This window comes from Salvelinus namaycush, chromosome 2, assembly GCF_016432855.1.
Source record: "Salvelinus namaycush isolate Seneca chromosome 2, SaNama_1.0, whole genome shotgun sequence".
NCBI lineage: Eukaryota > Metazoa > Chordata > Actinopteri > Salmoniformes > Salmonidae > Salvelinus > Salvelinus namaycush.
The window spans coordinates 69835023-69847624 of record NC_052308.1 but is presented as its reverse complement, the minus strand read 5'-3'; the positions used below and the strand labels follow the sequence as shown (position 1 = coordinate 69847624).

The 12602-nt window shown below is 44.6% G+C and overlaps 1 protein-coding gene across 1 annotated transcript in view; it reads right to left on the bottom strand.

The window, feature by feature from the left end:
• The window catches only part of LOC120066899 (ras and Rab interactor 2-like), a 46764-nt gene that overhangs the window by 26238 nt on the left and 7924 nt on the right, over positions 1-12602 (bottom strand). Inside the window, exons 2-4 of the mRNA XM_039018284.1 lie at positions 6375-6537; positions 5190-5282; positions 37-137 (exon numbers count right to left, since the gene is read on the bottom strand). Of these exons, the coding sequence (XP_038874212.1) occupies positions 37-137; positions 5190-5282; positions 6375-6458 (278 nt within the window). The 5' untranslated portion in view covers positions 6459-6537. The remainder of the gene's footprint in view (positions 1-36; positions 138-5189; positions 5283-6374; positions 6538-12602) is intronic.

Sequence of the window (12602 nt, the reverse complement as noted above, 5' to 3'; positions counted from 1 at the left end):
AAGAGGAAGAAAGGAGGAGAGGAGGATTGGACTTACCCCTGTAGAACCATAGGGTATGGGTCTCTGTCCTCTATTGGGGAGGTCTGGACCATCTCTTGCTTCAGCTCCCCTATCTCCAACGCAAACGTGTCTATCAGCTACAGAGGAGGAGAGAAAGAGAGGGAGTGAACGAGTGTACATGGGAGAGAAGGAGAGAGGGACTAGGTCAGAGACAAAGGGAGAGAAGGAGGAGAGGGTGAGAAAGTGAGAGCAAACGAAACAGATTTTGTGAGTAAGATGGAGAGAGAGATAGAGAGTGATCAAAGTAAAGGTAAAGAATGAAAACAGATATTGAGAAAGGTTGAAAGTAGAAGGAAAAGAGAGAGGTAGAGAGAGAGAGAGCAAATGGAGAAGTGTCCCTCACAAACAGATAGGGAGGCACAACATGAAAAAGCCAGGAGCAGGGAAATGGTTAGTCACTTTTCCTGTGTATACCTCACTTCCCTCCTTGGGGCAGGAAACACAGCGACAACCCCCCCCCCCCCACACACACACACACACACGCATACTACTGACAGTAAACACGCGCACTCGCACACACGCGCGCGCACACACACACACACACGAGCACACACACACACACACGAGCACACACACACACACACACACACACACACACACACACACACACACACACACACACACACACACACACATCTCTCTATCTCTCACAGATACAATAAACACGTTAGTTAACAAGGCTAAACGTCTCCTAATCTAATTCTTATCTAGGGAAGCGTAAACATCTGGATGATAGCTAGCTATGCTAACACAATGTGCATCCCAAATTGACACCCTATTCCCTATGTAGTGTACTACTTTTGACCAGAGTCCTATGGACTCTTTTTCCCACTACATAGGGAATAGGGTGCCATTTGGGATGTAATCAAGGAGAGGGACAAAGAGGAAGGAGGAAGTGACTCAGGCCAACAGTGTTTGATGGATAAACCTCCATCTTATCTGACAGGCTATTTCCATAGTGAAGATAAATCTGCCCCCCCCCCCCCCCCCCCCCCCCCCCCCGCATTGGACTACGATGATATCAAAAGTAAATATGTTGTTGCTTGTCAAAATATATTTCTAGGGTTTAACACCATGGGTGCATATCAATAGTCTTAAGAGGCTTTCTCTCCTTGTCTCAATTCCTCTTTCAGGACAAGTAGGCTTTTAAGGTGTTTCTCTCACTAGTTTGTGTTTCTACATTAGTGAATATAAAGGTAAGGAGACAAGGAAAGAAGAGAAGCCTGTAGGTTCTTACCGACTGTGTTACATAATCTGACCACTAGGTGGATTTTTCCCCCACACCCCAGACCCCCTAATCGTTTGTTCTGAGTAGAAGTCGCCAATAGTCACAGATCTAGGATCAGCTTACTGTTTCCCAATCCTATCATGAACGATTGGTGGGGAAAACACAAAACTGACCTTAGATCAGCTAATCTATTGCACTCCCCATTGCTGCACAGTCCAGACCACTGTAACCACTAACCACAGACCACTGGTTCCCGCTGTTACTACACTACAACAGGGACTATGTGGAGCCAGCTCTGTCTCTGTCTCTGGTGGTCTGACTTCTTTTAAAACGTTAGTCGGCAAAGACAGAGCTCAGTATAGTTCTAAACTGAAGAGAGACAAACAGAGAGCGAGAGAAACAAAGAAAGACAAAGAATGACAGTGTCTGAAAGAGAGAGAGACAGAGAAAGGGAGAGAAAAAGAAAGAGAGAAAGAGAGAAGGAGAGAAAAAGAAAGAGAGAAAGAGAGAGGGAGAGAAAAAGAAAGAGGGAAAGAGAGAGAGACAGAGAAAGAACAAGAGAGTCTGAAAGAAAATTAAACAGGGAGAGAGGGTGAGAGAAAATGAGGTAAAATTAACACATTTATTATGAAAGGTCTTCAATTGTCTACTCTGGGCATAGTGCCCTGCTATGGAACTAAATGGCAGCATAAATACAGGCCCTGTTTCAGCCCAATGAGTTTTATAGAGGAACCACTTATATATTTTATTTAGCCAAGCGATTGCTTCCGGTCCTGCTGTGTTGAGGGTGAGTAGGCCTCCACTGAGTTTGTAGATTGGACAGACTTCAAAAATGTGGTGCATGTTTTGCTCCACCCCACAGGCACATGGGGGCTAGTTTTAATGCCCCTGTAGCCATCAAGTGCTTTCATGGCTCACATCAATACCATTATCCCAGAAACCCTAGACCCACTACAATTTGCATACCGCCCTAACAGATCCACAGATGATGCAATCTCTATTGCACTCCACACTGCCCTTTCCCACTTGGACACAAGGAACATCTATGTGAGAATGCTATTCATTGACTACAGCTCAGCGTACAACACCATAGTGCCCTCAAAGCTCATCAATAAGCTAAGGATCCTGGGACTAAACACCTCCCTCTGCAACTGGATCCTGAACTTCCTGACGGGCCGCCCCCAGGTGGTAAGGGTAGGTAACAACACATCTGCCATGCTGATCCTCAACACGGGGGCCCATCAAGGGTGCGTACTCAGTCACCTCCTGTACTCCCTGTTCACCCATGACTGCACGGCCAGGCACGACTCCAACACAATCATTACATTTGCCGATGACACAACAGTGGTAGGCCTGATCACCGACAACGATGAGAAAGCCTATATGGAGGAGGTCAGAGACCTGGCCATGTGGTGCCAGAACAAAAACCTCTCCCTCAACGTGATCAAGACAAAGGAGATGATTGTGGACTACAGGAAAAGGAGGACAGAGCACGCCCCCATTCTCATCAACGGGGCTGTAGTGGAGCAGGTTGAGAGCTTCAAGTTCCATGGTGTCCACATCACCAACAAACTAACATGGTCCAAGCAAACCAAGACAGTCGTGAAGAGGGCATGACAAAGCCTATTCCCCCTCAGGAAACTAAAAAGATTTGCCATGGGTCCTCAGATCCTCAAAAGTTTCTACAGCTGCACCATCTAGAGCATCCTGACGGGTTGCATCACTGCCTGGTATGGCAACTGCTCGGCCTCCGACCGCAAGGCTCTACAGAGGGTAGTGCGAACGGCCCAGTACATCACTGGGGCCAAGCTTCCTGCCATCCAGGACCTCTATATCAGGCGGTGACAGAGGAAGGACCTAAACATTTTCAAAGACTCCAGCCACCCTAGTCATAGACTGTTCTCTCTGCTACCACACGGTAAGCGGTACCGGAGCTCCAAGTCTAGGTCCAAGAGGCTTCTAAACAGCTTCTACCCCCAAGCCATAAGACTCCTGAACATCTAATCAAATGGCTACCCAGACTATTTGCATTGCCCCCCCCCCTCCCGCCCCCTCTTTTACACCGCTGCTACTCTCTGTCATTATCTCTGCATAGTCACTTTAATAACTCTACCTACATGTACATATTACCTCAACTACCTCGACTAACCAGTGCCCCCGCACATTGACTCTGTACCAGTACGCCCTTTATATAGTCTTGCTATTGTTATATTACTGCTGCTCTTTAGTTACTTGTTCCTTTTCATTCTTATTCATATTTTTTAAACTGCATTGTTGGTTAAGGGCTTATAAGCAAGCATTTCAATGTAAGGTCTACACCTGTTGTATTCGGCGCATGTGACTAATAACATTTGATTTGATTTGGCGAGGCATGGGCATTGGACAGTCCTGAACCTGTTGAGGGTGGACCACTCCTTCCTGGGGAGGTTGAAACTACTGGTGGAAAAGGCTGAGGAGAAATAACACATATCCTTTCTTATCTCTCTTTATTCTATCTTTCTCTCTTACCCTTCACCCACCTCTTCCTTTCTCTTTTTTCCCCCAATCACATCACATTGGATACAATGCTTTTTCCCCTCTCTCACTCGCTCTCTCTTTCCACCTCTCTCTCTCTCTCTCTCCACACCGTCTTCCTCTCTCTCAGGAGGGCTGTGTCCAACAACAATGTCGTCATGAATTCTAGCTCTTTAATGAGTGCAGGTTCGGAGGGAAGCGATTCTCTGCATGGGCTGAAGTTAAAGCCATGATGATGGAGTCAATGGGAAACTATGCGGTTTTGACCTACAGAGAGCGCTTTCACTGGGGCTAGGGAGAGTGGAGAGAGGGAGAAAGAGAGAGAGAGAGAGAGAGGGGATGGAGAGACAGAGGGAGAAAGAGAGAGAGAGAGAGGGGATGGAGAGACAGAGGGAGAAAGAGAGAGAGAGAGAGAGGGGATGGAGAGACAGAGGGAGAAAGAGAGAGAGAGAGGGGATGGAGAGAGAGGGAGAAAGAGAGAGAGAGAGGGGATGGAGAGACAGAGGGAGAAAGAGAGAGAGAGAGGGGATGGAGAGACAGAGGGAGAAAGAGAGAGAGAGAGAGAGAGAGGGGATGGAGAGACAGAGGGAGAAAGAGAGAGAGAGAGAGGGGATGGAGAGACAGAGGGAGAAAAGAGATAAGAAGAGACAGTACAATCTCACGTCTCTCTGTCAGTTTATCCATTCACTCCGTAAGCCTCCGTAACGCTTTACATTGCACACATCCATAACCTCGTCTCAATTCTCTATTTACTGTAGACACCTTGTGTAAACGTTATCAACTTAAGCAACAGTATATGGCTAAATATACAACAGTTACAGTAGAAGGCGTCCTTCTATTACCGGATATATAGCGGATAGCACACTGCAGTCATGAAGATTGGATAACAGAACGATTATGACAGGACGATTGGATAACTCTCAGAGGCAGTTAGTGTGGTCTGACTAAAGAGGGGGAGATGAAGGGAGAGGATACTGATGGAAGAAACAGCAGCATGAAACTAAGACACAGCGGAACGGACCGTGCTCATTACGTCTCTAGGAATAGACCGTGTTCCTAACACAACGTCATGAAAGGGTTTAACCAGAGGCTGCATAAAGGGCTGACAACTACTCCATGGTGTGTGTGTGTGTGTGTGTGTGTGTGTGCGTGCGTGCGTGCGTGCGTGCGTGCGTGCGTGCGTGCGTGCGTGCGTGCGTGCGTCTTTGTATTTTATGGTTGCTGTGTGTGCATTTGTCATGATTCCAATGACTGCAGCAGGCATTGTTCCATCCTCACACTCTCCATCTGTCCTCAACTTGAGCGCTATTACACTATGTGGCAACATAAGATAAACCTTGGAACAAAAGTAAGCTAACGAATAAACTGAAGAGTAAACCTAACTTACCTTAAAGAAGCTTCCTCTCCTGTCCGTATGACAGTCTGGTCTGGGCAGCGTAGCAGACATGCTTAGGTCTGAGTCTGTGAGTCCATCTGAGACCTACACTCTCGGAGAAAAGGGTACGGTTAGGGTACAGTATTTTCACTGGGGTACAAAAATACACAATGTACCTTCAGAGGTACACATATGAGCTCACATGTGTACATGTGTGGATAATGGGTGGATAATGTGTGGATAATCTAGTATAATGGTACATTTTTAGGGTACATGTGTGGATAATATAGTCTAGTGGTACCTTTTAGAGTACATGTGTGGATAATCTAGTATAATGGTACATTTTAATCAATCATCGGAGGTATGTCTTAGTGGGGGCGTGGCTTTCAGTTAGTTATTTTTGGCCACCCGTGATTGGAAATGTTGTACCAGTTTAAGTGGTCTGTGGGTATGTTAGTTCAAGTGTGATCATGTCCGCTGCCAGTTCTGAAGTCTTTATAAAGGCAACATAAACGCATGCGACAATAAAGAGCTGTAATTAATTTTGTAGCAACCTTAACCAAACACTGAGCGACCTTGTCAATAGGTCCCTCTTGGCGTACTGGTTAAGGTGTTGGCTTTGCAGTTGCTGGACGCAGGTTTGAATCCCGGTCGGAACAACCCACCGAATTCGCTAAATTGGTGTCAGAAGTAGGATGGCGGAGAGGCGTGTACACATGAGGGCCTTAGTATAGAGAAGTGGTACATTTTTGCCACTTAAAAGGAACAAACGGCTTTGCCACTGTGGTGGTACCCTAAAAAGGCAGATTTGTATATTTTGGCTCTTTTAAGATACAAACTACAAGACTACAATTACATACCTACAAATAATGGAACAATGGACATACCTTACAGGGTACCACTACAGTGACAAGCGTTTGTACACTTTAAGTACAATTCAATACTTTTTTTTCCTGAGAGAGTATATGGAGTCAAACACAAACACATACAGTTGGTGGTGTGGCTGATGGAAATGTCTGGCCACATTGAGAGAGCAGACAGGGAATTGTCGTTGTTGTTCTTCTTATAGGCTCTACGAGGACAGTATGAAACTCTCTCTGTCTCTAATGTAATATCATCACCTACATCCCCTCGTCTTATCTCGTCCCTTTCTCTCTCGTCTTTGTACTCTCTCTAACAAGAGTAAGCTTAACTTACCTTAAAGAAACTCCAGCTCCTGTCCATATGACAGTCTGGTCTGGGCAGCGTAGAGTGCAGTGTAGATGGCAGCGTAGCAGCCATGCCTTGTTCTAGACGTCTGTGTTTAGGTCTAGACGTCTGTGTTTAGGTCTAGACGTCTGTGTTGACGTTGGCCGGAGTCCTATGGGGTCAAACAGACAGACAGATTAGCTGTGGCGAGACTGGAGAAAATTCCATCTATGGCCACAGCAAGTCAACAAATTGCAGAGGCTAGTAGGATAGTATCAAACTCCTTCCCTCTCTCTGTCCCTCTAGCTAGCTTCTTTCCCATGTCCTTTCATTTAATCTATTTTCCAGCAATTACAGCCATGGTTCCAACATTGTTATTCCTCTCCTTTTTCCCATAGTAAGTTAATACAGGCTGTTTGGCCTGTTTCAGTCTTCCAGTGAACCTTGATGTACCCTTGATGTTACAATAACTTTTAATTTCCTCTCCCATAGACCAAACAAGGGCATTCATCAACAATTTTATCTGCGCAGGTTAGCGTTTTGTCATGAATCTTGTTCTGGAGGCAGCTCTGCAGAATGGTCACTAGCTGGCACAGCTATAAAGTCATAAAGTCTGATTTTAAACTTAACCTTAACCCTGCACTTAACCACACTGGGTAAAGACATTTGAATTCAATCACTTTTTGACAGCATGCCTTTTGATTTAAACTAAACTTTGTATGTCATTTTGTTTTACCTCAATTATCAAAATATTTGTTAACTCCGATTTTTTTCATATTCGCATATGTTGTAGCTTAGACCGTATTTTACACCATCTGAGGTTTTTGTGTCATGCCTGCCATCAGTTGAGACACAACATGCTCTTTAATACAGGGATGGTGTCACATTTTGGCTGATAAATGTATTAAAATGGGATTAAAATAAAAATCTCACCTTTCAAATAGTACCACAAAGATGGTTGGAGGTCCACACATCAGGTAATGTTGTCTTGAAAGGGAATATCTGCTATTATTATTATACTGTAAATATTCCATAGGAAACCTTTTGAAATCATAGAAATATAGACAATAGAATAGATATGACCATTTAAGTTGACATTTGACAGTGGGTGGACCGGCGGTCATCTTTGTGGTAGTAATTAGTAACTCAATCATCAAGTTAGCAGACGACAGAACAGTAGTGGGCTTTATTACCAACAGGACAGCCTACAGGGAGGAGGTGAGGGCACTCGGAGTGTGGTGTCAGGAAAACAACCTCTCAATCAACGTCAACAAAACAAAGGAGATGATTGTGGACTTCAGGAAACAGCAGAGGGAGCACCCCCCTATCCACATCGAAGGGACAGCAGTGGAGAAGGTGGAAAGTTTTAAGTTCCTAGGCGCACACATCATAGACAAACTGAAATGATCCACCCACACAGACAGTGTGGTGAAGAAGGCGCAACAGCGCCTCTTCAACCCCAGGAGTCTGAAGAAATTTGTCTTGTCACCCAAAACCCTGACAAATTTTTACAGATGCACAATCGAAAGCATCCTGTCGGACTGTATCACGGCCTGGTACAGCAACTACACCTCCCTCAACTGCAAGGCTCTCCAGAGGGTGGTGCGGTCTGCACAACGCATCACCGGGACAAACTACCTGCCCTCCATGACGGCTACAGCACCTGATGTCACAGGAAGGACAAAAAGATCATCAAGGACATCAACCACCCGAGCCACTACCTGTTCACCCCGCTACCATCCAGAAGGCGAGGTCAGTACAGGTGCATCAAAGCTGGGACCGAGAGACTGAAAAACAGCTTCTATCTCAAGGCCATCAGACTGTTAAACAGCAATCACTAACTCAGAAAGGCTGCTGCCTACTTTGAGAACCAATCACTGGCCACTTTAATAATCATTAGTCACTTTATACAATGCCACTCTAAATAATGGCACTTTAATAATGTTTACATATCTTACATTACTCATATCACATGTATATACTGTATTTTATAGCATCTATTGCACCTTGCCTATGCCGTTCGGCCATCGCTCATCCATATACTTATATGTACATATTCTCATTCACCCCTTTAGATTTGTGTGTATTAGGTTGTTGTTGGGGAATTGTTAGTTTACTTATTCGATATTACTGCACTGTCGGTACTAGAAGCACAAGCATTTCACTACACTCGTATATACATCTGCTAACCATGTGTATGTGACAAATAACATTTGATTTGAATTAGAAGTTCAAATGTCAATTAAATTTAAATGTCAATGGTGTACCAGCTAAACTGCAGTGGTCTGAAGGGATAGGTCCATTCTATTAAATATATTTCTATGATTGAAATGACAACAATGATCATGACACCCATAATCTATGATTTAAATTATATAAATCTCAACCGAAACTTTCTGAGCACTTCCACAATGGGCAAATATGTATGGAAGGTTTCGTTCAAATCAAAAGGGGTGCTGTCAAAAAGTGATTTAATTCAAATGGATGTACACCACTGCTAACCTTAATGCTTAACCCTAATCTAAAATGAAAACCAAAAAGCTAATTTAAGAATTTTTACAATATAGCCAATTTTGACATTGCAGCTGTCCCATCTAGTGGAAATAGCCCAGTTCTGCCTCCAGGATCAAATTCTTCCCAATAAATGTTAATAAATGCATCCCCAGGCATGCTCACACCTAGGGCTGCAAGACACTATTCTTCTGTGTGTGTGTGTGTGTGTGTGTGTGTGTGTGTGTGTGTGTGTGTGTGTGTGTGTGTGTGTGTGTGTGTGTGTGTGTGTGTGTGTGTGTGTGTGTGTGTGTGTGTGTGTGTGTGTGTGTGTGTGTGTGTGTGTGTGTGTGTGTGTGTGTTTGTTTATGTGGGAGAATGAAAGTATGTATGTGTACACACAAAATGTGTATGCATAGTGGAGGGGTGTTATTGGAGGCTGTAGATGAAAGGGGACAGTTGTGCACCCCTCTCTCTCCTCTGATCTCTCTCCATTCCAGGCTGAAGCCAATAGCAGGACCCCTGCCCTCTCTCCTGTCTCTCCTCTCTCTTCCCTCTCTGGCAGCAGTTCAGTGAGATGTTCTATTCACTTTCATCTCCAACAGGAAGGAAGTGATCCCCCAGAAAAGAGAATAAAAGAAACAGAGGAGAGGAATGGAACGGCCTAGTTTCCTGTCAGATAACGCAGTACTGGCAGGAGTCTCTGTGCTAAGACATTCTCAGCTGGAGTTCAGCAGAATTAATTGGGGACTTGTTCATCAGTTCAGCACGGTGTTGTGTGCAGGGTAACGGAGGCTTTTAAGTGTGTCCTCATCGTTCAACATTCCACCGCGTTCTCCCGTTCCAAACAGAAACCATGTCTTCTATTTGTTCTCGAATGAGCCTCCCACACTAGAATACAGAGATTATCGCTACCATTGTGAAAGACTCTAAAGAAACCTGACCATGGACCTGAAGTGAAAGGCGCTTTCAGTCCATCCCTATCCCCAGCTGGTCCGTCTGTCTGTGGCTGGAAGCCTGTCGTTGTACAGGCCTGCTGTTTCCTGACTGGCTCCCAGAGACATTGGGGTTATCTCCAGTTCTGCATGGCTGTTTTATTTTGGCTGGGGAACACAGTGATAACGGAGGAACACATGCTCCTTCACCCTGCCAGGTCATTGTCATGGGAGTTTCTCAGGAAATGACTCTATAAATCCAACCATGGTGCGTTGTAAAACCCAACTGGGAAAACGTTGTAACCGTAAGTTCCATCTGTTGTCTTGTCAGCAGAAAAGTCTCCTGACCTCAATGGGACTACCTGGTTTAATAAAGGTACGATATAAATATATCCTGTCTTTAACAAGGGGGAAGTCTGGTTTGATATGAGAGCCGTCGACTAGCAGAAGAGGAAACAAAGCAGCAACTAAGTACCTGCTGCAGAGGACATTTCCCGGACAACACTCCTTTCTGTTCTGACTGTATCTCTAACAAATGACTGCACCACATATCCCTTTTCCCTGTTCTGGGAACAGTCTGATTTTATGAAGATTCTAGTTCCTATAGCAACTCTCATATCCTCTTATGTGTGTTCCTACAGTCTAATAACTCAGTAGCACTGCTGTGTGTAGGCTACTATGTACGCATACCTCTCATTAAAATGCATTGAATCTAACTATCTGGGGTTAACACTCTGTCACAAACCATAACATGAGACACACAGTGCATGCTGGGTATTGGGATTAACAGGAAGACAGCCCCGGAGCCGTGCGGAGTACAGTGGCAGTTCAGCTCAGGCAGAATGAACTGTGGAAATGTCATTATGTTCACTCCACTGGCTCAGTTTGGTAGAGACTAGACGAGAGTGTAGACAAACAAGACCATAGGGTTGGGGGGAAAATCGATACGGTAGAGTATCACAAAATTATTTGGACTATATTATATCGATTCTATGACTCCAAGAACCGATTCTCTAAAAAAAGGTAATTAACATTAGCTAGGACTAGTCGGCTGTACCTGCACCACAAGTATTTCTCCTCCTTTAGCTTGGCCACAATATTATTTTTTTTAAACTGGTGAGACAACATGTTTTCAGCACGTTTATTTCCATGACTGATCAGTACTCATTCTTATCATGGCTCTCTCTTGTCCCTCTATAGCAGACAGATAGTGTAATGAGTAATTGGTTTGGATCAACGCAATATCGAATCGCAACACATATAGAATTGTTGTAAATCGCAATACATACAGAAACGCAATACATATCATATCGGCATCTAAGTATCGTGATAATATCTCATGGTGAGGTACCTGGCAACACCCAGCTCTGGAAGAGAAAACCTCACCACATCAGAAGTGTTAATAACAGAGATATACTTTCATTTGGAGCACAGTAATAACAGAGAGAATCCAGGTGATGGAAACTATTAGACTATCGCCTCTACTCTATCCAATGGCAAGAATGTTGACATCCAGTTCAGAGAGAGCATATCAAAGTGATGCATGCTTATAATCATAGTCATCAAAGAGAGAGGATATTCACACAAATCAGAGAAATGTTGTTATTGGCCGTGTCTGTGAGTGTGTGTGTGTGAGTGTGTGTGCGCCTCAGCTGCAGACTAACAAAGACCCATCTGACTGAGTTTCTCCACACAGGAACACAGACAGGCCCCTGGCACTGCAATCCAGCAACACAGAGACACACTGTTCCACAGACAGGACCAATCTCTCTTTCTCTCTGTGTGTGTGTGTGTGTCTGTGGCTGTTTGTGTGTGTTTGTGCGTGCGCATCTGTGTCAAGTAACCTTTCATTAATTGAGGTTTGAGAATGTAGAAATGCACAACTAGAGAAGCACTCCCTTCTACATACCCTGTTCCTCCTACAAAACTGTAATTTTCATAGAGGTTTAAAGACTAGCTAGTAGCGTAATCAGTCATTATTATGACATGTTATCCGTGTGTGTGTGTGTGTGTGTGTGTGTGTGTGTGTGTGTGTGTGTGTGTGTGTGTGTGTGTGCATGTGTAGCAGGCCATGGTTTACATTATCACAAAGGATTGGCATGACACAACGTCTGCCAACATCTGCCAGCTCCTACACTAATTTAAAGAAAATTGCCATCCTCTATCATTGCCAGCCCAAGACCTATGGGGAAACAACTTGTTTTTATTAGAGCCAACCCAGGCAGCCTAATGCACAAAGTATGTCATATTGGGTGCGTGACAACAGCAAGCAGCACATAGCAGCAATACCAAGCAGAAAGTAACTCAACAGAAACAGACAGAAACAATAGTCCTCACACAACACATTTGGACAACCCTTCTGTTAAGGTCTAGACTCAATCTGTTGTCACTCTCAAGACACTTCTGTGGTTTATGGGGACCTTTTGAAGCTATCACCTCAACTTTATAACGCACACGCACGTGAAAGCACGCACGCACGCACACACACACACACACACACACACACACAGAGTACTGCTTAAAACTGCTTGTGTCCTTACCGAGTAGCCCATCGTACTGCCTGGGTGAAATCCTGCGTGAAATGACTTGTGCAGTGGTCCTGCTGTAATAACAGATAAAGAGGGGTAGCAGGCAGCTGGATAAACACACTGACAGAACATAGCTCCCATGTGGGGGGTGGGGTCCTGTTATTGCTCAGACAATAGGCAACCTTAGTGGAGGGAGTGTGTGTGTGACAGTGTGTATGTGCATTTGAGAGAGAGGGGGAGAGAGACAAAGATCAACAGATTATAAGAGTGAGTTTATTTACTTA